General features: G+C 42.3%; 4 protein-coding genes across 5 annotated transcripts; 2 read left to right on the top strand and 2 right to left on the bottom strand.

Annotated features, from left to right (window-relative positions):
* Positions 1 to 563: 563 nt before the first annotated feature.
* Positions 564 to 9547, bottom strand: ndufaf7 (NADH:ubiquinone oxidoreductase complex assembly factor 7). 2 transcript variants are annotated; one of them, XM_080832730.1, is made up of 10 exons: positions 9288 to 9547; positions 9015 to 9175; positions 8827 to 8907; positions 8617 to 8727; positions 5874 to 6087; positions 5634 to 5692; positions 5397 to 5510; positions 4015 to 4158; positions 3492 to 3665; positions 564 to 1365 (listed from the first exon to the last, which is right to left on the bottom strand). In XM_080832730.1, the coding sequence occupies exons 1-10, from the start codon at positions 9364 to 9366 to the stop codon at positions 1147 to 1149; spliced, it is 1356 nt and encodes a 451-aa protein (XP_080688856.1). In that variant the 5' UTR covers positions 9367 to 9547; the 3' UTR covers positions 564 to 1146. The 2 variants fall into 2 exon arrangements, with proteins under 2 accessions (XP_080688856.1, XP_080688855.1); XM_080832729.1 differs by having other exon boundaries at positions 565 to 1365; positions 9267 to 9547.
* A 375-nt stretch (positions 9548 to 9922) lies between these two features.
* On the top strand, positions 9923 to 17214 carry cebpz (CCAAT enhancer binding protein zeta; the record flags this gene model as incomplete). The annotated part of the gene is made up of 17 exons (XM_080832030.1): positions 9923 to 10114; positions 10428 to 11926; positions 12309 to 12537; positions 12713 to 12911; positions 13046 to 13134; positions 13449 to 13502; positions 13723 to 13825; positions 14271 to 14339; positions 14446 to 14512; positions 14849 to 14961; positions 15414 to 15474; positions 15603 to 15802; positions 15988 to 16026; positions 16135 to 16239; positions 16445 to 16509; positions 16631 to 16706; positions 17048 to 17214. The coding sequence occupies exons 1-17, from the start codon at positions 9947 to 9949 to the stop codon at positions 17212 to 17214; spliced, it is 3303 nt and encodes a 1100-aa protein (XP_080688156.1). The 5' UTR covers positions 9923 to 9946.
* Positions 16827 to 18513, bottom strand: LOC308360230 (protein CEBPZOS-like). Its single transcript, XM_080832032.1, has 4 exons — positions 18476 to 18513; positions 18050 to 18169; positions 17714 to 17758; positions 16827 to 17384 (listed from the first exon to the last, which is right to left on the bottom strand). The coding sequence occupies exons 2-4, from the start codon at positions 18165 to 18167 to the stop codon at positions 17302 to 17304; spliced, it is 246 nt and encodes an 81-aa protein (XP_080688158.1). The 5' UTR covers positions 18168 to 18169; positions 18476 to 18513; the 3' UTR covers positions 16827 to 17301.
* A 5686-nt stretch (positions 18514 to 24199) lies between these two features.
* LOC308360251 (forkhead box protein A2-like) lies at positions 24200 to 25879 on the top strand (the record flags this gene model as incomplete). The annotated part of the gene is made up of 2 exons (XM_080832061.1): positions 24200 to 24268; positions 24719 to 25879. The coding sequence occupies 2 exons, from the start codon at positions 24200 to 24202 to the stop codon at positions 25877 to 25879; spliced, it is 1230 nt and encodes a 409-aa protein (XP_080688187.1).
* Between the last annotated feature and the right edge of the window lie 1142 nt (positions 25880 to 27021).

Raw genomic sequence — 27021 nt, 5'->3', positions numbered from 1 at the left:
ATAATGAGTTTCATATGGAGGCCAAAGCTCCAGCTGCTGCACAGCACACTCACTGAACCCAGTTCAGAAGCCCAGAGGACACATCAGCAGGTCCTGCTCCTGGAGCTCCTCCCACTGCTCCAGATCAGGGTCCAGCAATGCAAGGTCATGGGTTCATAACCGGGGGGGGGGGTTACCAAATAAATAACTCCAGATATATCAAATGCAAGGATTCGTCCAGAGTTGATACTGTGTAGGTCCTACTGTGTATAATTCTGAATGACAGTAACTATTGCCTTCAATGTTTTGCAACTGTATTTCAAGAACACAAAAGTCAGTCATAATATTGATATTACAGAAATCTTTGTTTTGGTTTGTTGTCTGGGTGAGAGCTGGAGAGGGGTTACCAACACAAGCAGTTAAACAGCACACCTGCAGAGTGTTCCTGTGGCGTATTTACTCACGGTGCTTTTCCCAAAACCGGAGCCCTCGGCTGTCCACTCTGGCTGATTACTTTGGCGATCGGTATCGGCCGGCAGTAATCATATCTTTTAATTGCTACTGGAGCAGTAGGGAAAGCGCCTACTTCCCATGTAGGAAAACATCAGCGAGTGCAGTAAGTGGTCTACTACCCTGCTCACACAAGATTACATCCAGATGTGGAGACACCACGTGGCATATTAATGGTTTCTGCTCGTCGTACAAAGGGGGAGCGAGTGAAAGAGCAACAAAGAGGGAAGGAAAGACATCATCTCCTCTCCTGATGTGACAAATGTCACTCCACTCCACTCTTTCTTCATGAGTTTGTATTCTCACTTTGTGCTTAACTGTTCTCATAGTATTACCCTCCCAATGGCACGTTTATTATTACCTTTCATGAATTGAAGCTCATCGTCCCTGAAGGGATTTTTTTATTACTGATACAACAGGTCTGAATATTAATTGTTTATACCGTTTTAGTATCGCTATGACCGATAATATTTCTCAAGGTTTCTGTTTACCTTTTTGGTGTCTTTGGCAACACTGCCTATATAGCGTTTAAGTTGGCTATGGACGTAATGGTGACCAAACTCAATAAATCCATTGGATTTCCTTAATAAACACCTCAATGTAGTATTTGCTACTTCATTTTTTCACATCACTGTCCGTGAATGTCCGCTTTTCTCTTCACTTGAGACCAAGCTCACTGAAGCCAGCCACGGGCAGAGGGGCCATGCCTCTTCTCCTCGTCATCCCCTCTCCCTCCTCCGGGGTGGCCAGCCGCCTGTGGTTCAGCAGGGCCAAGAACTGGAATCTCTCCCCCATCTTTTGGGGGTTCACCAGCATCTCGTAACCCCGGATGAGCTGGGTCCGGGCGGGGGCATCAGCACAACTCCTCAGCAGAACCTGAGGAGAACCAGCGCATGGCAGGGAGTTCAGCTTCAGAACCTCATGTTTAATAATTATGTTAACAGTGTTGTTTCCATGGATGTACTGAATAGGAGAAGAGATGAAGACTTATTGGAGTGCCGACAGATACCATCATCCCTTAGTTCTCTTAACCAAAGAGGCTCAATACCTGTGGCTACTTCCGTCACTGCTGAGTGTGAGAGTGTGCAAGAGAGGTTTACACCCCACAGTATCAACTGGCTTGTACTAGCCTTCTTCTTAAGTATATACAGTGGGGAAAATAAGTATTTGAACAAAGTTTGACCACAAAGAAATGAGTGATCTTTAATTGTAATGTGGGTCTATTTTAACAGTGAGAGACATAATATCAATAAGAACATCAAGAAAACTGCATTTTATAACAGTTATGAAATCATTTGCATTTGATCGCGGAAAATAAGTATTTGAACCCCTACAAAGCAGCAAGAATTCTGGCTCCCACAGGCCAGTTATGAGCCCACGAAGCACTAGGCCTAACAATATACACCTGGGGCCGTATTCACAAAGCCTTTTATCTTACCACTAGGAGTGCTCCTAACTCGCGCTAAAACCTTTTACGTAGGAGTAATTTCTTAAAAGTGATTCACAACGGCTCTGAGACCTACTCATACTAAGGATAATACCAACTCCTAAGCTTAAGATAAAAACTCCGTTGCTATGGATGACGTCGCTTCTCATGCACGAGTTTAGAAGGGGTGAGGACGGTGATTGGTTGTTGACAGGCTCTCTCATTAAAAACTCAGTCCTAACATCCCCCTAACGATCCCACTAAATAAACAGAAAATAAGAGAATAACCTAGGCTTCAAATGAAGTCATATTAAATAGTTATGGACAGTGCACTTAGCAGAATGCACACGCATGATGACAAGTTTGTGCATCCAACGAGAATGACGCTTTGCACGTTAAGAGAAAGAGAAATTGCCGAAAAAAACACGGAAATTGCATGAAATCAAAGAAGTAATAATTAAAGCACCCTGCAAACTATGCGTGAGGCATGGGAGGACATAACTCTTAACATAAATGCTTCATTCCCTGCCGTGTGTCGCATTCCTGCAAACGCCAAAAATCTCCAAAAATCGTAATGTTATCAAACATTTAACTTCCGGACTGATTGGGTTGTTTCGGATAGTTGGAGACGTGATTGCATCCCGCACTAATTCTAGTAAAATGTTGATGCCTTCACGGTTTAAACGATATCTTCTCAACAATTCAGAGTCGTTCATTGTCTCCAACACGTTACGTCTGGCTTCAGCCATTTTAAGACTTTTTGTGAATAGGTCTTAGTGACTTAGGAGTCCTCATGAGGAGTTTTAAGCTGTCCTAGACTTAGGTGCTACTTTTAGGGATAAAATATTTTGTGAATTGCTCTTAGTAAAAAAAAATAGGAGTCCTAAATTTAAGACTGACACGCCCATTATTTTTAGGAGTTTCTCCTAAATTCGCCACTTATGAGCTACTTTTAGCCCTAAGATTCTTTGTGAATACGGCCCCTGATCTCAACTGATGAAGTGAAAACAGGAAACCTGTCCAAAGATTCATACTTCACACCTTCAACCTTACCACCATGGGCAAGACCAAAGAGTTGTCCAAGGACGTCAGAGATAAGATTGTAGACCTGCACAAGGCTGGAATGGGCTACAAAACCTCCTTGCCTCAGCAAGGAAAATGAAAACGCAACCATAAGGATTTGGAGAGGATCTGCAAAGAGGAGTGGACCAAAATCCCTCCTGAGATGTGGGTCAAACTGGTGACCAACTACAAGAAACGTCTGACATCTGTGCTTGCCAACAAGGGTTATTCCACCAAGTACTAAGTCATGTAGGGGTTCAAATACTTATTTTCAACGATCAAATGCAAATCAATTCATAACTGTTATAAAATGCAGTCTTCCGGATGATTTTGTCTCTCACTGTTAAAATAGACCTACTAATAGGCCAAACCTGGGCAATCGGCAGGGGTCAAATACTTATTTTACTCACTGTATGAAGGTGTTTGACATCGCCCTGGTACCTGGGTCATCTGCAGGCCTACAGATGTGACAAGAGTTACCGTGTGTCAAGTATCATACACGAGTTTGTCTCACCTGCAGGCGTGTGTCGATGCCCATGTTCTTCAGGAAGTCTCTTTGAGACACCGGTCCCCTGCAGGCCACCATGTCTCCTGCTATTCGCCTCAGGTAGCTGAAGTCCACGTCAGCTGTGAGGTCAGCAGCACCCGGATCAGTGAGGACATCATGGAGCTTGTGGCCTTGAAACCCCTTCACGTAACAATCACATTTCAAATAACACCCGCTTTCAAATCATGATAATGGCATAACAGGACAACTTGTCTCAATTAAGCTCTATGCTGCTTACTGCTAAACTGTGGCTGCAGATTAAGCATGCTTTGTATTCAGAAATGTGTCAGAATCTTCACCTATTATCAGCTCAGTACCTCATAGTTGGTAGTGTAACAAAAAAAATACACTTGACAAAGATTCACAAACACCGTAATAAAATATGTATATAATCAAAAGAAAGTTGGTCTACATTGGACTTCTAAAGAGTTCCATTGACCATTAACAACACACATGCTTTGCTAAAAAGTGAACTGTTGGAGAATCTTACTCTTAACGTATCTGTTTTTGTCCCATCATGCCCATAGTCTGCGATCAATGCTGCGCCACCGTGCTCCACAATCCGATTGGCCAGCTGCTGGATCACAATCCCTCCTTCAGGACAGACCTCAACGTGCTGCCTCTTTTCATCAACCTAGGAAGGAGGCAGAGAGATGGATAGGGTGTGTGTGTGTGTGTGTGTGTGTGTGAATGAGTGCCGATTGAACCTCATTAAGCACAAGATGGCGACTAAGAGAGTGACCTCAACGTGCTGCCTCTTTTCATCAACCTAAGAAGAAGGTAGAGAGATGGATAGGGTGTGTGTGTGTGTGTGTCTGTGTGTGAATGAGTGCCGATTGAACCTCATTAAGCACAAGATGGCGACCAAGAGAGTGTCCCCTTTACCAAACGCAGGCCACTACACTCCTAGCGCAGCTCACACAATAACAGAGAGGAGTGTTTGGAGGGCTGAGGTCTCCAAAACGGGAACCGAAAGCAAAACAACATCCTCTTGAGGGCAACACTATTACATATCTATCCATCCGTCTAAACCCATCTATTCATCCATCCATCCACCCCTTCATCTAAACCATCCATCCATTCACTTTTTGATATCCACATCATTAGTCCCAATTACACACAACTTCCATTCAAAAAAGAAAGGGGGAAAAAAAACCCTCAGGATATGAGTGATGTGGGTAATGTGAGATTCATGGGTTGGCTCCAGCTCCAGAGCCGCGGAGGAATAAAAGACCTTAAAAAGAAGCGCCTTCACCCCGCTGCACCCCGCTCATGATGTAAGACTTTGGCACCCGGCTCAAAGTACCCTTGCTTCTCCGGCGAGGCCAGATTAAACAGGTTTGTAATGTATATGTCGTCTAAACACGGCTAATAAAAGCCAGATGTGGTGACGAGTCTGATTGAGAGGGGGAAAGCTCTCTGAAGAGGCTTTGGGTTGTAAACGATTCGGAGTGCAGCTGCGTGCCTCGAGACGACGGAAGGATCACAACACATCGGCTTTTGGGCCAAGTCCTGTGGAAGTACTTCTTCGGGTAATAACATAAAATGCCCCCGATATGATGAAACTGTAAACTAAATATTGAAACTTAAAGTGGTCACATACATTGGACGTGAGAATTTCTCCTCTTTTGGTTGGAGGCGCAGAAGCAAGTGAACCTTGCACTTTTGACAGACATCTACAGTAAACGGATGACTTGAAAGCAATAAATAGGCTGTCTCCCCTGTTTTCATAGCTTTATAAAAACACAATGTAAATACTGAACATATTTCTTCGTCCATATCTATTCAATCACATTTATATTTGCAGCTCATTGAATAGTGTGCTCAGTCTTGAGATTGTTCACAAACATAGCCGTGTCCTGAGACACTCACCTGCATGAGGGCGACGGAGGCCAGAGAGGGAGAGGGCAGCAGGACGAACCGCAGCTTGTCCACGCCGTCTGACTCAATGTCCACCATCACCTCCCTCCAGCCCTTCTCTGTTCTCTGTTGGATATTACACAGTGTCAAAAACACGGCATCAGCTATCGTAACAGAATATTAACATATAGTAACAGCAGATAGAGAACAGATGAACAGCATAAGCGCTTGCCTTTAGATACTGCTCACCTGGAATTTATGAACGGGCAGGGCATCAAAAAACTCATGAGCAACGAATATGCTGAAACCTGGTTGAAGATAAAAAAAAATAGCACTCACAACACAGCAGCTCATTATTTAGAGACTAATGGTTCCATTTGGATCGGTCACCCATTCTGTGGTACTTGGGGATATACTGGTGAAATCCTTTTAGGAAATCCATACCACTAATGAAGACTAAAGGAGTTTGGCCGGGCTATGCTACCTCACCTTTAGGGACATCATTGATCCTGCGGTACCAGGATATAGGCAGGCCGGTGGTGGTGGTCCCCGTGCGGTAGGCAGGCTCGTCTTCACTGGCCGACACCTGACTCTGGTCGCCGGTCAGGCACTGGGCCTGCACCTGGCTCAGTTTAGGACTGACTTCCACCAGGTGTACAGATATCGCTGCCCCAGCCAATACTGTTCCCAGCTGAGTAAACACCTAAAGGGTACAGATGCTCATGTGATATATATATATATATACAGCCGCGGAAAAAATTAAGAGACCACTTCAAAATGATCAGTTTCTCTGGTTTTACTATTTATTGGTATGTGTTAAAGTAAAATGTACATTTTTGTTTTATTCTATAACCTACTGGCAACATTCCTACCAAATTTCAAATAAAAATATTGTCATTTAGATCATTTATTTGCAGAAAAATGACAATTGGTCAAAATAGCAAAAAAGATGCAGTGTCTTCAGATCTCGAATAATGCAAAGAAAAAAAGCTCATATTCATTTTTAAACTACACAATACTAATGCTTACACTTAGGAAGAGTTCAGAAATCAATATTTGGTGGAATAACCTTGATTTAAAATCACAACTTTCATGTGTCTTGGCATGCTCTCCACCAGTCTTTCACATTGCCGTTGGGTGACTTTATGCTACTCCTGGCGCAAGAATTCAAGCAGCTCGGCTTCTTTTCATGGCTTGTGACCATCCATCTTCCTCTTGATCACATTTCAGAGGTTTTTTATGGGATTCAGGTCTCGAAATTGGGCTGGCCATGACAGGGTCCTGATCTGGTGGAACTCCATCCACACCTTTACTGGCCTGGCTGTGTGGCATGGAGCATTGCCCTGCTGGAAAAAACACTTTTCAGAGTTGGGGAACATTGTCAGAGCAAAAGGAAGCAAGTTTTTCTTCCGGGACAACGTTGTACTTTGCCTGGCTGAGGTTTGTAAAAGACCATAAGAATTGAAAAAAGCGGACTGGAGGGTCTTCTAGTTCGTCTTCTCTGATGAGTCCAATTTTCAGCTTTGCCCAACACATGGTCGTCTGATGGTTAGACGGGGACCTGGAGAGGCCTACAAGCCAGAGAGTCTTGCACCTACTGTGAAATCGGACTCATCAGAGAAGACGAACTTAGAAGAACCTCCAGTCCGCTTTTTCAATCCTTATGGTCTTTTACAAACCTCAGCCAGGCAAAGCACAACGTTGTCCCGGAAGAAAAACTTGCTTCCTTTTGCTCTGACAATGTTCCCCAACTCTGAGAAGTGTTTTTTCCAGCAGGGCAATGCTCCATGCCACACAGCCAGGCCAGTAAAGGTGTGGATGGAGTACCACCAGATCAGGACCCTGTCATGGCCAGCCCAATTTCGAGACCTGAATCCCATAAAAAACCTCTGAAATGTGATCAAGAGGAAGATGGATGGTCACAAGCCATGAAAAGAAGCCGAGCTGCTTGAATTCTTGCGCCAGGAGTAGCATAAAGTCACCCAACGGCAATGTGAAAGACTGGTGGAGAGCATGCCAAGACACATGAAAGTTGTGATTTTAAATCAAGGTTATTCCACCAAATATTGATGTCTGAACTCTTCCTAAGTGTAAGCATTAGTATTGTGTAGTTTAAAAATGGATATGAGCCTGTTTTCTTTGCATTATTCGAGATCTGAAGACACTGCATCTTTTTTGCTATTTTGACCAATTGTCATTTTTCTGCAAATAAATGATCTAAATGACAATATCTTTATTTGAAATTTGGTAGGAATGTTGCCAGTAGGTTATAGAATAAAACAAAAATGTACATTTTACTTTAACACATACCAATAAATAGTAAAACCAGAGAAACTGATAATTTTGAAGTGGTCTCTTAATTTTTTCCGCGGCTGTATATATATGGATGCAAATCTGACACAAAGAAACTGCTGAGGAATAAAGAAGACCTCAAAGGTAGAGTCAACAGGTTAGGAAGACTTTTCTTCTGCTCAGTGTGGCACCAATTTTCAATTCAAAGGATAACAAGATAACCAGCGACCTCTTCTGGACATACATTATATTGCAATTCTATTTATACACATTGTGATGATACTTTATCCACATTGTGATGGCATATATGGTACAAAAAGTGTATCATGGTACACTGCATTGGTGCCGTAACTGATTGTTGCTGTTTCTGGAAATGTGTTTGTTTCATTTGTACAGGCAACATATGATTTACATTTTTTTTCTAGATACATGCTCAGAACTGTCCTACAACAATGCAATGCAGACTCAAGAATATTCTTTAAAACTATATAAATATATCTGTAAGAAAACAGAGCCATTTGCCAGATGTTATAGTGGATGCTGTGTCCTTAAGGCAGTTACATTGGGGTCTTAAAAACATCTGTGATATTCCAGAATGTATAATTTGATAACAACACTGTGACTACAGACACAATCCTCTTGCAAAGTTTTAACAGGAAACGAAATATGGAGTTCATTATAAGTTCAAAATTTGAAGCCCCTAGCATTAAATCTTTTTGAGACAATAATTCCAAAGTCTGCATGTGCACGCACCAAAACCTGCAAGTCCCTTTCTCAGAAAGTATTTTATTTATTTATTATTATGAAATTAAATCAAGCTGCAAGTTTAAGTATTAATTTTCAAGGAAATCTGAGAACGGAGCGGGCTGAACGGAGTTCTAACCTCAGCCGTACTTACCCAAAGGAAATCACAACAGGCCCGTCACACAGAAAAACTCACCCTGAGAATGTCACTGGCCAAGGAGCCTCGGCCAGGTCCAAACTCCACCAGCTGAAGGTCTTTAGGTTTCCCAGCCGCCATCCACTCACTGATACACCAAATACCCATCAGCTGAGGAAGACAGACACAAACGTATGTGAGCTGATACCACAGTTAAGTTTTTTGTAGTTTGGGCAAGCTGTGAGAACATTCATTTAGGGAAGGCTCTACCTCTCCAAAGATCTGACTGATTTCAGGAGACGTAATGAAGTCTCCATCAGCACCCAACATATCATTCTTTACGTAATATCCCTGGAAGGAGAGATGAGTTTTTGAAATTGATCAAATGAGTAGTACAAGCTCAGTTATTCAAAGATGGGTCTACAGCAGGTATACATAAGGTTTAAAACAGATTCTACCATAACGGGGTTGGTTAGAACTTCTCTCATGTATTCAGCAACTGAAATGGGTCCCGTGGCCTTGATTTTGGACGTGAGGTGTCGTAGCATAGAATGTCGGGGTGCCTGTTCCTGTGATGTTGAGTAGGAACAAATCCTGTTCAGCTGAAAGATCCATCCACCTACGAAAACAGTGTTTTCAATAACCGTACTATAGTTCGTATATCTCATTTCTAAAAAAAAATAAGTTTGATTTATTTCCCAAAATCGTACCTTCAACTGAACTCTTCTTACCAAACAATCTCGGTGCAACTGACGAAGAGAGCAAAATCCTAACGCTATCTAAACCCCATACTCTCGTGCATACACTCATTTTTTCGGTCGCCCTAGCGTCGACAGATAACTATACAAGAAACAAATTATTGAAAAGGGTTGTTGCCCTACATTTCATCACATTAAATATACATTTAGCAAATACATTTAACAATTTTCCATCTTGTAAAAGTATCATCTACACTGTACCTTCTACAAGACTCTACATACACATGTCAACATCGCCCTTGACAGAGTAAAGTAAATCTGATACCTGATTGGACTAGACTAAAAGATACTGGAGGAGGGCTTCCTGTAAAATCTTTGTTGGATTGGACATCAACAACGTTATGAACCTTGACCCTTACTTTTTTTGACCAATCACAGACAGGCTATTCCTGTTTGATACAAAAAAAATTACAAAGTTAAAATACTTTATGCGTAATTAATCTGATAAATGGAAGGGTCACTAACTTGTGATAATAACTAAATGTTACTGTTAACAATACAATCATTTGTTTGTTGAAACAAATTACCTTTTACAGAAAACAATCGTACTTTTATCTTCAAGGACCGTGAATGATCACTTCTCCGCCTCCTGTTGGTAGCAAGCGACAGCAAAATCCCATGCTGTTGTCAGCATGGCTCCCAAAGGAAAGAGTCGAAAACTGAAAACAGTTAAAACTGTAGAGGAGAAAGAGGAAGGTGAAGATGACAACAATGAGGTCGAGGAAAAAGCCGATGAGGCTGTTGAGAAGGATGATGAGGATTTCTCCATGGAAGAAGTTTTACGCTGGGGGGGCACGAAAGTAAGAAAACGTGTTATCCCTATGATAATGTACAGCTAACTACCTGTCTAGCTAGATAGCTAACTGTTTCCAGCGATGTAGTTTGAATATTTTGTGTTTAGATCATTTTGTTAATTGTGTCAACTGTGTATTACAGCTCTTGTATTCCGAACAATACTGTCACGGGAAAAAAAATACTGAATCGCCTATAGGGTTTAATACTGAATGCTATTGTAGCTAGCTAACTTTTCTTGGCACGTTTACGTTGAGTGAACACATAATCAAACATCAATAGGTAGTCAATTGAATAATGTACTTCTTTTTCTTTTACCAGGGTGACTACAACATGCTCTGTGGCATCGATGACTCGAAAGAGTTAGTAGGCGGTGGCAAGAAAGGTGCTATTGATGATTTGGAGGAGGGAGAGCTGGAGAAATTCATCAACAAGCTTGGCTTGAAAGCATATGCATCCCTGCAGACCATACCTGATGAGTCTGTGCCAAACGAGGATGAAATATCAGAAGTGAATAACAAAGAAAAGAAGAGTGATGCCAAGGATGCAAAGACTGTCGATCAAGAGGCAAAGGCAGGGGCTAAAGACGACAAAAAAAAGACAAACAAGTTCAAGGATGCCCCCAGCACCAGTGGGTCTGCAAAGAAGGTTAAACAGAATGCCAATGTGTTTGAGTTTAACACCAGGACTTTGTTACTTGTAAAGCCAGGCGGCAAGTGGTACGATATGGAGTACACATCCGAGGCAGAATCAGTGCCACAGGATGACTCACTGGTTGCCCAGTATAAAGCCCTGGCTCAGAAGCTGTATGAGGCTGAAGTTGGGGTCTACAAAACCAAAAAGAGTATGCAGAAGGGCGCCAACTCTGCCTGGATGAAAGCGGTTGTGTCCACAGGAACACTCGTCGACAGGATGGCGGCCATGACTGTTCTCATCCAGGACACTCCTGTTCACAGCCTCGAGCATGTGGAGACCTTGGTCTCGTTCGTGAAGAAGAAGGGCAGCCGGCGGCAGGGCCTGATGGCTCTGGACACGTTGCGGGAGCTCTTGATATCAGACCTCCTCCCAGCGAACCGCAAGCTCAGGTCGTTCTCCCAGCGTCCCTTTGACCAGCTCGAGGAGCGGGCCAGTGGCAACAGGGACGTCCGCGACCGCCGACTCCTCCTCTGGCTGTTCGAGCATCAGCTGAAGAACACGGTGGCTGAGTTTGTGATTGCCCTGGACGGAGTAGCTCACGACACCGTACTGGCCACCAAAACCCGAGCTCTGACCACTGCCCACGAGCTCCTGCTCAACCGTCCCGAACAGGAGCGGGCTCTTCTCATTCAGGTGGTCAACAAGCTGGGAGACCCTGAGTTCAAAGTGGCCTCCAAGACCTCGTACCTGCTGGAGACTTTGCTTCACAAGCATCCCAATATGAAGGGAATCGTGTGCTTAGAGGTGGAGCGACTCATGTTCAGGCCCAACATCAACCCCAAGGCCCAGTACTACAGCGCCTGCTTCCTCAACCAGGTCATCCTCAGCCACGAGGAGAGTGATCTGGCCAGCAAGCTCATCAGCATCTACTTCTCCTTCTTCCGTGCCTGTGTCAAAAATAAGGAGGTGGAATCTAAAATGCTCAGTGCCTTGTTGACGGGGGTCAACAGGGCCTACCCCTATGCAAAGGCCGGGGACGAGAAAATAAAGGAACAGTTAGACACCCTCTTCAAGGTGGTGCACCTGGTGAAGTTCAACACGGCCGTCCAGGCCCTCATGCTGCTCTTCCAGGTCATGGACTCCCAGCAGGCCATCTCTGATCGTTACTTTGTTGCACTGTACAGGTACGAACGAACACACACGTCTGCCAGTGTTTTTATTTCATCTTACTCTTAAGCGTTTGGTATACTTATGCGGACACGGTCTGCATACCTTCTCCGCGTACGGTCTTAGGTTAGCAATGGTACCAGATAATTGACAGAACAAAAGCTCTCTGTAGATCCATTTTTAAAGTTAACACAGAAGAAATTGATCTATAACATGCATTGGGTTTTTTGCTATATTCTGTTTATGTCTTTTGTATTATGTGTTAATGAGTTTGTTTATGTATATGGGTGATGTGTAAATGAGTTTTCATACATTTTTTGACATGTAACTTCTCATGTTAAAAAAAGACTGTTGTTAGACACGCTTTGAATGCTAACATGTGCACGTTTGGTTCCTTAGGAAACTACTGGACCCAGGTCTGGCCCAAACCTCCAGGCAGAGCATGTTCCTGAACCTTCTGTACAAATCCCTGAAGGCGGACATTGTCCTGCGACGAGTAAAGGCCTTCGTTAAGAGGCTACTGCAGGTCAGCTGTGACCAAAAGCCAACGTTTGCGTGTGGTGCCCTCTACCTGGTGTCAGAGGTCATGAAGGCCAAGCCTGGCCTCAAATTACTCTTGGATGAAGGGGTGAGTTGTTCATCTCTATATCTATCTGTTTTATTTCTTTATCTATTGTTTATTTGGGTGTTTGATCATATTCTGGCTTTTAATGTGTGTATTATTGTGGATGAGACTGCCATTGTGGAACTGGTGTGTGTGTGCGAGATACTTTTTAATTTTTTCAACTTCTATCTTTGGACAGGATGATGAAGAGGAGAAGTTTGAGGACCTTTTGGAAGATGACGATGAAGAGGAGAAGTTTGTTGATGCTGATAAGGTGGACGATGCTGATAAGGTGGCCGATGCTGTTAAGGTGCCTGATGTCAAGGAGGATCAGTTAGAAGCAGCACCTGTGGTAGACAAGCCAGCTGCATCATGGGTACACCATCGGAATATGGAAGGTCAGAATTGTTATTTGTTGTTTTCTTTATTTGTTCTAGGCTTTATAGTAACTACCGAGACCTGATTTTGCTGTAAATATTTACATTCTGTATGATGATGGAAAGTACCTTACATCTGTTCATATTTTTTTAAGGTGGAAAGAACAAAGAAATGTATGACCCCTTGCACAGAAACCCACTTTACTGTGGTGCTGACCGAACAACACTGTGGGAGCTCGAAAAGGTGAAGACATTTACTAACATTTTAGCTTTAAGTGGGCCAAACCAGTGTTTACTAAATAATCTTCAAACTAAGTTCGCGGGGCATTTTTCAAAGAAAGGTGATTAAGCTAGTGTTTAGAAAAACATTGGTAGATGAAAAGGCCCCTCATGTCCTTAGTCAGAGTATCACAGAATTATGAAACTATGCTTTTGGGATACTTATTCTACCAAGAAGGTACAAAAACAGTGATGACTGCAAATCTTGGTAAAATTGTAGTGCACATCAATTTGTAATATTTTTCTTTCTCTTCATTGCCTTATTTCCGTTGTCCTCAGCTGTCTTCACACTACCACCCCTCAGTGGCACTGTTTGCAAAGACCATTCTGCAGGTAAGAGGCCTTTACACTTTACAGATGACGGCTTTCGACACAACCAACACATGAGGCAGCTTATCAAGAACATCTGTTTAGAAGAGCCCAATATGTTTGATATACACTTACCTAGACTTGGGGGAAGGTAGAATATTCTCAATATACAGCAAATTTAAACACAACTCTTAGGAATGTACTAAATGTGTGTTTAATCTTTTGCTCTTGATTGTCTTCCCAGGGGCAGTTCATTCAGTATACAGGGGATCCACTACAGGACTTCACCCTCATGCGCTTTTTGGATCGCTTCGTGTTCAGGAACCCCAAGCAGCTGAAGGGCAAGCGTAAGTTTGTCCACCGCCACTGTCCAACGCTACTGTCCAACGCTACTGTCCAACGCTACTGTCCAACGCTACTGTGTGTCCACCGATACTGTCTGTCCACCTCTACTGTCTGTCCACCGCTACTGTCTGTCCACCACTAATGTGTGTCCACCGCTACTGTCTGTCCACCACTAATGTGTGTCCACCGCTACTGTCTGTCCACCACTAATGTGTGTCCACCGCTACTGTCTGTCCAATGCCACTGTCTGTCTAACGCTACGGTCTGTCCACTGCTACTGTGAGTCTGTCACATTTGGCTCTGGGCTAGTCTTGGGTCTCTAAGAACACAGAATTGAACTCCAGAGTTGACGTGGCGTTAAAGTACCTGTTCATGCTTGAATGCAAAAACTTGCTCAGAAAGTGTCCTTAATCCACCTGCCTTAATCCACCTCTTCATGTTCAACAGAAAACACAGATGCCATAGTGATGAAGCCAAAACAGAGGCTATCCATGAGCAATGTCCGCTCCCTCGCAGGTGAGTTTTCCAGTGTTCCGGGAGTTGGTAGTACTGTTGTGCTTTGCAATGTCACATCACCAACTTGGAGGTCCAGCACTAACCACCCTCTATTTGTGATCCTCAGTGAATTGTGAGGAGTACCTTGCCAAGGAGGAAAAGCAAATTCCTGTGGATGAGATCTTCTTTTATCGGTAAAAACACATTACCTTAATCCCCTTTTAAAAAAAATCATTCTGCTAAATTTGGCATAACTGCTGGAAAACCCAAAGCAAAGGGTTGCTCTAGAAAAGGTATGTGTGTGGGAGGTGATTACAGTATGACATCACATTTGTCCTGTATATTCATCATATACCCGTCCATGCCCTCTGTGTCACTGTCACTGTCACCTTAGAATAATAGAACCGGTCACATACTTGAGACGGATTCAATTGCCAGGTATAAACCAGACTGTTTTGTTGTTGAATGAATGTCATTTTCTTGGTAATATCTTGAGTTGAACGTCACCCTGCCGGTTCATCTCATTCCAGATTCTTCAAGAAGCGTGAGCAGGAGAAGCAGCGGAAGAAGCCGCGGGCCGAAGGAGACAACGACAACGAGAGCGTGGAGGATGTGGATGATGACGAGTTTGAGAGGGCGCTTGGTAAGCACTGTGTGTGTGTGTGTGTGTGTGTGTGTGTGTGTGTGTGTGTGTGTGTGTGTGTCTGTGAGTGTGTGTGTGTGTGTGTGTGTGTGTGTGTGTGTGTGTGTTAGGGGTGGGAATGTCTTGGCACCTCACGATTCGATTCCGATTCAGAGGTCAACGATTCGATTCTAAATCGATTATCGATTTTAAACAGATTATTGATTTCAACATAAAATGGATGTGTAAAAAAATATATATATATTACAAAATCGATTATAAACTTTTCTGAATCAAGACAATCGTTTTAGAGAGAATCGAGAAAAATCGAATTAAAATTGTGTGTGTGTGTGTGTGTTTGTGTTTGTGTGTGTGTGTGTGTGTGTGTGTGTGTGTGTGTGTCCATCCATGTACATTTGAACAGTTTTACAACATTTTTTATAAATGTTCTGATGTGGTGTCTACCTCCTTAGATTCATATGAAGGGGACAATTACTTCCCTGACTTCAAGGACACTGACCTTGACTTTGCTGGGTAGGTTCATTTCTGAGTTTTGCAGCCTTTTTCAAGGTGACTTGTGTGCTACACATGTAGCTGTGATTACAGGATCAGTTAAATACATTTCTATTTTTACATGAATGCCTGAACTGCCATTTTTGCAGCAACGTAAAGAAAAAGTCTGCAAAGAAGAAGGGTGAGGAGGCCTCAGACTCGGACATGGATTCAGACGGTGACGATGATGATGGCCTGGATGATGAGGAGGTGTCTCTGGGTAGCATGGATGAGGAAGACTTTGGGGATGAATTAGAGGAGGAAGGAGGGGCTTTCATGAATATGGGAGGAGATGATGACGACGACTCAGGTAGATAGTTATAGTCCTCACTTGCCCACATTGCTTTGTAGTGATGTTGAATAGATACACAATGTATTATTTTACTTGAATGGCTTTTAGAAAGATTATTGTTATTAAGCTGAATAAGACAAGCAACAAAATCATATGATGATTAGGCTGGGTAATGACACAGTGAACTATTTTTTATCTTACAGTGCCAGAACTGGAGGAGGGTGATTTTGATGGATTAGAAGGTAAGTTGTTATTTATCGGAACAGGATAAATGTTGTTCTGTAGTTTTTGTAGTTATGTAGTTTTAACACTTAACGAGCACTTAACATCTCTTCATTTTTGAACCCTAGATGATGGCGATGATGATGAACTGGATGAACCTCTAGAGGTCACCAAACCACCCAAAAAGGGCAAGAGGAAATCCTCAGAGGACCTGGACTTCTCTGAAACTCTGGGTAGGTCTTTGTAGTTGAATAATGTCTTAAAGTGCTTAATTCAGCAGCTGTGGTCATTAAAAAAAAAAAGGTCCTAGGGACCATCTTTAACTGTACTTGTGTGCAGTCTCATTCAGTCCCACTGTTTGAAAACCCACACCACTACATGTGTTCATGAATCTATTTCACCTTTGTATGTGCTTTTTGTGCTACCGGATAACTTCAGGATCCAAACCAGCGAAAAAGAAGAAAGGGAAGAAGGATAGAGCTATTTTTGCCACAGCTGAAGAGGTGAGTTTATAGAACTGTGCAATATCAGAGATTAACCACTGAGGATCTCTACTTAACCAAGGTATTCTTGATAATCAGGCTTGTTTTGACACTGTTCTTAAAACTGCCTTTTTTTTCTCAGTTTGGGGAACTGCTGGATGAAAATGCGGACTTTGATAACACTGGCATTAATGCCATGGCCAATAAGGACAAAGCAAGTAAGTAACTGACAACTGTGTCTACTATACATGCTGAAAATGATGTTTACAAAATGACAACACTCTAGTCAGTGACTGAAGAATAAGTCTTTATGCCTGAAACAAACACACAAACGCAAATCAGAGAAAGTGAATTCATTTATTAATCTGGCTAGATTCTAGCCACAAATAACTGCCATGGAAAGTGGCAGTTTGATGTTCATTTTCCCTCCAGCTCCCACTGTTCACCGCTAGTACTCTGGTAGTTTCTCCTGAGGCAACTCAAGAAATGAAGGGTGTTTCATGGTACTTCATTGGTCCTTAGAACCGCGATTCATGTTCTCCTTTCCTTTGTGCTCTAGACGTCAAACAGCTCAAATGGGAGGCCAAGCGAGACGACTGGATGAATGACCGAGATGTGAAAACTATTCGCAAGAAGAAGGCCACGTTCAATAAGAAGAAGGCATTTGGCAAACCCTGGATGGGCAAGAAGATGGGAGGGAAAAAGAAGATGGGTGGAAAAAAATAACCACGGCACAAATCATGCCCACCTAAAACGTTAGGAGACTTCACAGGTCTTTTTTTATTTTGTTCTACAACCAACCATCTGTGGTGTCTATTCCGTCTTGGCGGACCAGGCCTCTCGATCTGTTTCCCGAATGCCATAGACTCCTGCCCACTCGTTGGACTTGTAGTATACTGCAGAAAGAAGGAGTAGTATACTGCATTAAGAAGGAGTGCCATTTATAGAGCAAATCATGTTCAGCACAGCCTGTATTTATGTTCCCCCTTTACAGGAAAATTAAAGAGTGTTTGATGTTTCTATAACTGTAAAAATAAACTTTTAATATTTCTTTTAAGAGATCTGATTATTTTTGTGTGCTGAGCTTGGCATTTTTTTTAAGAGCTTGCCACCTCTAAACTTGTTCAAATTGTGATTACTTCAAAACTTGTAGGTACTCAAAGTGAATTTTTTGTTAATTATTATTCTCTGTTGAATGAAAACTATTAAGTGGGAAGTTGCTTACATTCAAGAACGGATGGGAGTCTTCTGTCCATTTTGCTCCTAAAATCTGTAAAAAGATTTCACAGCATAAAAGTGTGTTTAATCAAGAAAGACCATGCATTCGGAAAATGTACACTAAACTTGATGACGGGCAACTAAGGAGAGCATTTCAATTGCTTTCATTTATGACATTCTTCAGTCTTCGAATGTTAGCATCTGTTTCTCAAAGGTTACTTCGTTACACTTAGGGGGAAATCATGTGTCCGGCTGGGCATACAGTACAAATGTGATATTAGATCGTGAAAGAACTGTGTTCTTATCAAAGCGGTCTATTCAATCTCGCAAAAGATATCCTTACCTCGACTTGAGTTCATTGCATGATATAAACCGTACACTCCAAATACAGCAGCCAGTTCAAGGAACAAAACTCCCTTGAAGACCCTCCGAGCCAATGGTTCCCTTGGTCTGTGTGCCATTTCTAAGGAAGGTCAAATAAGTATGCATGATCAACTATGATCTTTTTAATGATGTCCTGCCTGTTTGAAATCTCAATCACGACCTGTGCAGTGCCTGTCTAAGTATTCATAAATTATCCACTGAGCTGCTAACTGTAGTTAGCCAACATTCGCCAGACGAGCCAGCTTCACTATCAGGAACCTGCAGCTCTGATCACTTATTGATACAGACACCTAGTAAGACATTCCGCTTTTCATATGTATCTACCCAAACGATCATTAATGATGACATCTGACACGTCTAAGAATTTCATACACACATGCATTACCTTCTTGCCCTTGTGTTGAAATGCTTCTTCTGCAGGTCATACATCTGGTGTAGACAAGTTAAAACAGGGTAAAACAGTGCCCCCTTATGGAAAGGAGTTTGACAGCGAGGCTTAAGATAGAAAACCACTATTAGAAAATGTAACTCATTGGCTGACTCAAGAAAGTCCTTTATTAAATCATTGACTGACAGTGACTAGATCGACAAAGATTTTGTAGATAGCCATCAAAGTGGTTTTGACAAGTAAAATGAGCATTTCATTAAAACTGTCTTGAAAACCCGTATTTGTTCGTGCAATAATTCGCCTGACTGGGGACTACCCATAGTTCATAGGTAAAACAATATCTGTTTAACCTAGGTGTTTCAGATTATTATTTGCTTATCTCACTCAACATACCATTAAAAAAAAAAAATGTTGTTTTTTTTTTTATTCCGGGAAGCAATGATTGAAGGAATAAGTTCCAATAATTAGTTCCTTTCATTTTATTTCGCCTTAAAAATTCTACTGTGTAATATTGTTTCATTTAGGATTAAGTTTGTCAATTGGTCTCTGCACGCGGTAGTCTAGAGATAGAGAGCCTCTCTCTGCTCAAATGTATGTACCGGTAGGCTATATTCAGTGAGTTCAGTATGGGATAATGGCAATTTGATAAAACACCTGTAAACATTCTAACTTTGCCATATCTGACCCAGCTCATGAAAGCGTTTTTCAGTGCCTGGCTTGCAATCCAGTCAAACAGACCACACTATCTCGCCACGAGGTGTCACTAGTATTATTTATTTATTTATAATCACACCCCACCCAAAGCAGCCTCATATACTGCCAAATCTGCTTTCTCACTTTATCTCTCTTGATCCCTGGCCTACCACCATGCAAACAGATATGGTTCAGAAAGTAAACTCAGCTGTGATGTAAGCAGGAATGTCAGTTAGAGGACAGCTCTCACGTGAACACTTCTAATTTCCTCATGAGGTAGGCCTTAAAGTTGTGGAAGGCCACCCACTTGCTGTTTGAAGAACAGTGATAGGGATTTCCCATGATATGCATGTCTGTCTGTCTGTCTGTCTATCTGTCTGTAGCTTTCTCTGTTAACCAGAAATAGGGTGTCCTGACACAACAGTACGGTTGTCATCAAATATATTTTAAAGTTTGATCTTTTGTTTCATAGTTTCAACATTTGAAATCGATCGATATCATTATTATGCATTACAGATGGCTTTACCTAATCGCTGTATGCTGCAATGAGTAAGATTCAGTCAAGTAAATATTTTTTGCCAAAAGATACAGACAATCGTTCAGAATTTAGATAGGATCATCTGTGGCTTATCTTATTTCCTTACTCTATTGAATGATGTTCTTACTAGGCTGTGGCCATCTTACTTTTGTCTTGAAGAATGTATCACTGGCATGGTAATCAAATACACATTTATACCGTCCTACACAAATACATTCAAGATTTCCGTATACATATGTATGACGGCTTATTGAGACCGGGCTGCAAATACACAAACCTTGATCACAGCTTTACAGAAACTGGCAGTACACCAGAGTAATATGGATCTTGAAGCGCCTTTGTATAAAACAACATTATTTTAAATTGTTATGTCTAGAAGGGGTTGCCTTCAGACTTTTTTAAAGATGTTAAAAGGACAGCATGAGAGAAAGAGTGGTCCACATGTTTAATTACCCCAGCTGTGTGGGGGCTCCAGTCATTCTCATGCTCTCTGGAATTTCACAGACCTGGACCACTCTCACTTCCTGCTGGTCTGCCGGAATACACATACACCCTCCCCTGAAAGGAGGAGCGGGACGCTGAACTCTTAACTAAGTGACAATATTTGTTCACCTGAAATACACACAACATCTGGCCATTGAGGGGGTCGGCAGGGGAGATGGGAAGGGTCTGCTGAAAGGGAAAAGCCCAGGAAGTTTTGCTCTGTGCTCTGTCCCCCAGACTGCTGTTTCCCAGCCGGAGGCCCTATTGTACCCTGCCAGGGAGCTGGTAGTGTTTGCCTGTAGCAGCAGGAGGCTGATGAGGTGCTAATCGGAAGGGGTGTCTATGCCAACGCTCTCCACAGCGGTTAGCCTGTTAGCTGTCAGGGCCTGTAAAAAGGAAGGATTTATAAGGGCCTCGGTCAGGGGACTCTCGAGCCGAGAAACACATATTGGACACACATTGTTTGCTAGCAGGGAGCTTTGTTGTAAAGCTGTGAGTGAAATGGAGCACTTGGTAAGGGCAATTGAAATGTTTAAGGCCCTGCTGTTTCACAGTGGACACTACAGAAGGGAACGGAGAGGAAGAATGCAGCAGGGTGAAAAAATCGCTCTCTGCACCGCTCGCTTCAAGAATTGCTTTCTTCTTGACAGTACCGCCAAGCAGATATATTTAGAATCAAGCAGGCATCTAGTTTTAATTGGTATGCTGTTCTGAGTGTCCATGTAATTGGCTATTGTTTGTTCTGATGTGTGTTCAATCTGTGTGCTGATTAAAGTCTGAATGCATAATAACATGGCAGATGAGCAGCAGCACCACAAAGCAATTAGAAACTCCACCTGTCTGAACCTGACTCACAAGGATCCGAGCGCATTTCATTCAAACACAGCTTTTGTGGAAATGAAATTGGGTAGAAATGATTTAACGGTATTGTGAAATTGTGGACAAATATAAGTATGTAAAGGCTAATTGTTCCATATGATAAAATATAGTAAATATTCTATATAGTGTTGCATTATGTTTAACACATTATTTCATGATCAGTTATCCGGGAGGTATTATAATGGAAGCTTTGAGGTAGAGAAGATCCATGTTGGAAGCCTATGATCCGATCCATCAGATTCTCTGAGCATCACACAAAGCAAATGCAACACTGTCAAACTGCTCATTGATTAGCATTCCACAGAATGCTTTTGGAATGTATGGCAACAGCCCCGTGTTTGTCCAGCTCCTTAACCCTTTCCTGGTCTTGTTTATGGCTCGCCCCCCGATACAGGTGGTCCAGAGAGCAGTAACCCACTCCCCCCGGGCCAGTCCTAAAACCCAAGACCCCACAATCCCTTTCACCTAAGGCTTGTGTACCTTCCCAGTCACGCTGTCTTTCAGATTCATCTCCAGGTAAACACAGTGTGACTGTCTGCAAACCTGAGACCAAACAGGCGTTGTCACAGCTGCGCTGGATGGAGACGGCTCTACCCCGGCCCTGTGCTGGCATGTTTGCTGTCACTATTGGTGGTGGGAGACAAACATTTTCACTTCACTTTCTGACTAGAAAGGGTTTGCTATTAATTTTTCCTTTGATGAATCACCGGCTTAACCTTTTAGCCTTTTCTTGTGTTACTGTGGTTGTCCTGACGGCACTGTCTTCTAATTAAAGCTGGTTAGTACCTTTTATGGCTCGGATGGAAATTTTCCCCAGGAAATTGAGGGATTTCTAACACTGAGATTTAAGGGAACTTTGAACATTACACAAAAGAGCTCAGTGCAACCCCTTCTACAACCCACATCTATAAAAGGGGCAAGTAGCACATTGTAGCAGTCTGACTTGCTGTTAATCTTTAGTAATAATCACCTATTCAGACTATTCATCATTTGTTTAGACAGTCCAATTATTAATAGTTTACACTGAGTGTGGCTTCGTGAAAAAAGAACATTTGGAAAGGGGTCACTAAAATGGACTGTTATCTGGCGGTTATAACCTGAATGACCATTAATATTCATGCAGCTGTAATGTTTTCAACCAGCAGTAATATTTTGGCCACAGTAATATTAAAATAGCATGTGGGGTGATCTGTATTGTGGCTGCATTTTGCCTAATGTAAAATGATCAAGAAAATGATGATGTATATTTAAAGCAAATGGAACTTACCCCTATTTGGGGCTAACAAGGTTTTGCAATACAATTCATTTTTTAACTGCAGTACGTTCAGAATATAAGAATATGTGTTTACTGTTGCAAGCCATATGTCACATAGGAAAAGCTTCATTACTGGAATATACAACAATGAATGGTGGTCTGTCGTTATGGCCAATAATGCGACGGTGCCAAGCCAAAAGGAATCAATTTGCTCATGCATGTTTCATAAACACACACGCACACATATTGGGCTGTAACACACCAAATCAAAACAGTTTGCTCTAAAAGGATGGTGTCTTTACAGAAAAAATCAAATAAATGTAAAGCCAGTGTGCTGCATGTTACTGATTTGTGGCCTTCGCATACACTTTCGCAAATGGCGGAGGCCTACAGTTTAGTTCAACGTGCTAGACCTGGCGTAGACGACACGAATAACTAAGCAGAAAAATAAGGTGAATGCTAACAGATTGCTTAAAACATCACCACTAGTAACCTTCCGCTGTCTTTAGGATTTATCTGGAGTGCTCGTCACATCGCTTACTGTAGGCTATGTGTTTCCCCACGCGAATGTGTAACGTGCAAATACATTAGCAGTGGAACAGCACCATTACTTTCACCTCAGCAAAATCTGCTTGTTTTTCGAGCCTGACGCTATCAGCAAGGGCCGCTGATATCCATTTCATCTTTGGTGATCAAACACATTAGATAAACCTTTGCTCATTTAAAACCAAATATCAAACAAACAGTCAGACGAGTCAATAAAATTCTTTGGGGCGCATGTGTGCAGACATTGCCCTACACCTGATCCTTGATCACACGGCCTCTGTTACTCTGCAATAATATTATTGCACGGATTAAAGCCATCTAGCAGCAGGCACTACACATATTTCAGTGACTTTATTAATAGGTTTACTGAATTGTAATGTTTAAGTCTGTCTCATTTCCAAAAGCGGGAAGAAAAACTATTAAATTGTAGGCTTGTTATTATTATATAATACTAATATCCAAAACACCACCCTTAGGACACACTGTTCTGTGTTTGTTTGCTCATGTTTCGAAAGAGAACTCAGCGTGCTGAAATGTCTGGTCATCTGTTCCAGTAGCGTTTATTGATCAACATTTAAGATAATTTCAGTAGAGGATCTCTTCGATATTTCTTTGAGGTATAAACACAGGTCCACCTCGATCGAGATGAAATTCAAGAAAAAATTACATTGAAAAATACAGTTTAGCATCGAAATAAAACATTGAAAAATTTAAATTATTTCCCATTCTATGCTGAAATGTGGCCAATTTACTCTGTAACAAATCGAACGGAAATGACCTTTAATTACCTATGTATTTGTTACGAAAAAAAAATGTGGTCCCAACACATTATCGAGACCACACTCATCGACAAATAAAATCCACATTCCTTCAACTATAGAAGTAGCACAATGACTGACAGGCTACATGACACAATGCAAAATCCTTGTAGTCTAAGTTCTTTTACTCTCTTTGTCTTGGAAGAAAACAATCAGATTTGCCCTAATGAATCTTTTCAAAGTGGTTGTTCTTTTTAGCGAGCGCAGGTGTACAATTGGGAGTCTTGGCGAGGGGTCTTGTGCCTAGGTGTGAGGAAATTATTCAAATAGGGCTGAGAAGGAGTGCGGATTGGAGAGCTGCGCACAAGTCCTGAGCATCACCACAGCACGGCTCGCTGCTAACGTCACACTCGTATCCTTGTCACCAGCGGTGTAGCAGCCTCTGTGCGCAAAATACGAACGGATTTCTGCCCTAGAGAGAGCGCAGCAAGGGACGAAGGTTTCCAGTGGCTTTACAAAGTAACTTTCTCCGAAGAGATTGTCGGGGATTTATTCTAGGGACCTGCACAATGCTCGGTGCTGTTAAAATGGAAGGACACGACCATTCAGACTGGAGTACTTACTACGCAGAGCCCGAGGTTGGTAGAGTTTATATATGTATTTCCGTGTCTCTGAAGGCTACACAGTATTAGTCCAGAGATAATATTAACTTTGTGATCAAATATTGACTTGAGGGGCCATCAAAACCTCTCCAAACATTTCGAGAGACTACAGACTACACTCTGAAATGTAACGCGTGGAGAAAGTGGATGGCTGACAATTCTTCTCAACAAATATTTATTATCTAAAATACCCTGATTCAATTTGTCATGAATGAAATACACACAATCGTCAAGTGAGCAATTTACTTTATAAGAGTATGAAACAAACCATTCTATTTATTCAATATGTATTTACCATATGGACAACTAATTTCAAAACACATTTTTGAAACGGTCCGGAATGGCGAAGAGCCTCTCATTATTTGTAGGCTATGTCCTTTATCAGACTGTAACACTTTGTCTAAATATGGTCTTGTTCTTTTTCAGTGTTATACCTCAGTGGGAAACATGAACAGCGGATTTGGAATGAACTCCATGGGCGCCTACATGGGGATGACCGGCATGAGCTCCACTGCTAACATGCCCACCGGGTCGATGAACATGTCTTACGTGAATACGGGCGTGAACCATGGAGTAGCGGGGATGTCACCTGGCGCCGGGGGCATGAACGCCATGGGGACGGGGTTAGCTGGTATGGGTGCATCACTCAACCCCAGCATGAGCCCCTTAAACGGACCTCCTCCATCCATGAACGCACTGTCCTCGTACCCTAATATGAACGTAATGAGCCCTATGTATGGACAGTCCACCGTGAGACCCAGAGATCCAAAAACATACCGGCGCAGTTACACGCACGCAAAGCCTCCTTACTCCTACATCTCGCTCATAACGATGGCCATACAGCAGTCGACTTCCAAAAGTTTAACCCTGGCAGAGATTTACCAGTGGATCCAGGATCTTTTCCCATTCTATAGACAAAACCAGCAAAGATGGCAAAACTCCATTCGCCACTCACTGTCTTTCAACGACTGTTTTATGAAAGTGCCCAGGTCTCCGGATAAGCCGGGGAAAGGTTCCTTTTGGACCCTCCACCCGGACTCGGGAAACATGTTTGAAAACGGCTGTTACTTGAGGAGACAAAAACGATTCAAATGCGAGACTGGGGGCACAGGTAAGGAGTCGTTGCGGAAAAGCACGGAGGGTGGATCAAGCAGCAGTTCTGAAAGCTGCCACGGTAACGATTCTCCCAGCCATTCGAATAAAGACTTGAAGGGCTCCGCGCCTGACTTGAAACCAAGAGAGCCGGTGAGCCCGGAGCAATCTGCTTCACCGCTGCCGCAGACGCATCACCTTCTGTCACAGCACCACTCAGTGCTGGTAGACGACTCACACATGAAACCAGAACACCACTACTCTTTCAACCACCCGTTCTCCATCAACAACCTAATGTCTTCGGAACAGCAGCACCACAAAATGGATCTCAAGACATACGAGCAGATGATGCATTACTCCGGCTACGGCTCGTCTATGACAGGCGCACTGTCAATGGGGTCAATGTCAACGAAAGCATGCTTAGAGTCTTCTATACCCACGGACACTTCCTACTACCAAGGTGTGTATTCCAGGCCCATCATGAATTCATCTTAAATGCCCTGCCTATACTGAACTGTTTTTAGGCAACAATTTGTACATTTGTAAATTGGTGACATTTCCCTGTGCCAAATGATTTGAAGATGTTCACCCCATGTTTTGTTGTAATTTCATGTATAGCCTACAACTGAGGCCTGTTTCTTTTTTATATGGTCAGTTTTATAACTAAATGTTCAATGAATTTGGCATCATTGTCAGCCATTCATTATGTGTACCTTATTTATGACTTGTATGAAAGTAGATACTTTATTAAATTAGATCATTCTTGAAGCTGTCATTTGTTTTGCTTTGTCTGTCAATGGTCCATGGATACATCAACACGCGGCTATTAGACTAAGATTATATCATGCAATGAAGTGAAACAGAAGCAGAAAGCAAAAGCATGCCTTTGCAACATATTCACTTGCTTACAAGACACGACAGATAATGTATCATGTACAATACATTTTAGCAGACCTATTTTTTTTTATTACACTCAAAAGTTATCAGTATAAAATTGTGTATCCTACTACCACAGACTTGCACAAAAGACCAAATATGCATATTTTTGTGACAAAACATTAACAGTGGATAACCTACTGTTTGGTCTATATTTTCAAACGATTATGATTTTCTGACGCGCGTCCCCACACACAACCAAAAAGTATCCAGCAAAACCAGAAACGCCGAGTGCTGTGTGTGTCTGGGGCACACAAATGAACCAGTGTCTGTCAAGAATGAACAATACGTGGGGTGCTTCAACTTGTTATGTTAGGAATCTCACAACCATTGTCTGGTGGTTAGCATTAAACTACTTAACGCCTGTCCCAGCTGATGCGAACTGATAAGATAAACTAATGCCACGGCCCTCTTACTGTGAACCAGAAGCAAACATCTTAGATCTATGTCATGGTAGGCTCTGAATCCTGTTATTGCATTCGATCAGTGGTGTAGTGGTCCTTGGAGAAGTGGGTATACTCGTATTTATTTTTAAGCAGCCCATACAGCACAGGATAAACACCCTGTTTTGAGAAGTGGGTATACTCAATGCTGACTGAAAAATAAGTGGGTATACTCCGTATACCTGCGTATACCCTGGACTACACCACTGCATTCGATACATCCTGATGCAAATAGTGGACTTATTATATATTAGACGG

The sequence above is a fragment of the Sprattus sprattus genome (assembly GCF_963457725.1).
Source record: "Sprattus sprattus genome assembly, chromosome: 2".
NCBI lineage: Eukaryota > Metazoa > Chordata > Actinopteri > Clupeiformes > Clupeidae > Sprattus > Sprattus sprattus.
Note: the sequence above shows the minus strand (reverse complement) of the source record. Positions and strands in the feature narration are given on the sequence as shown.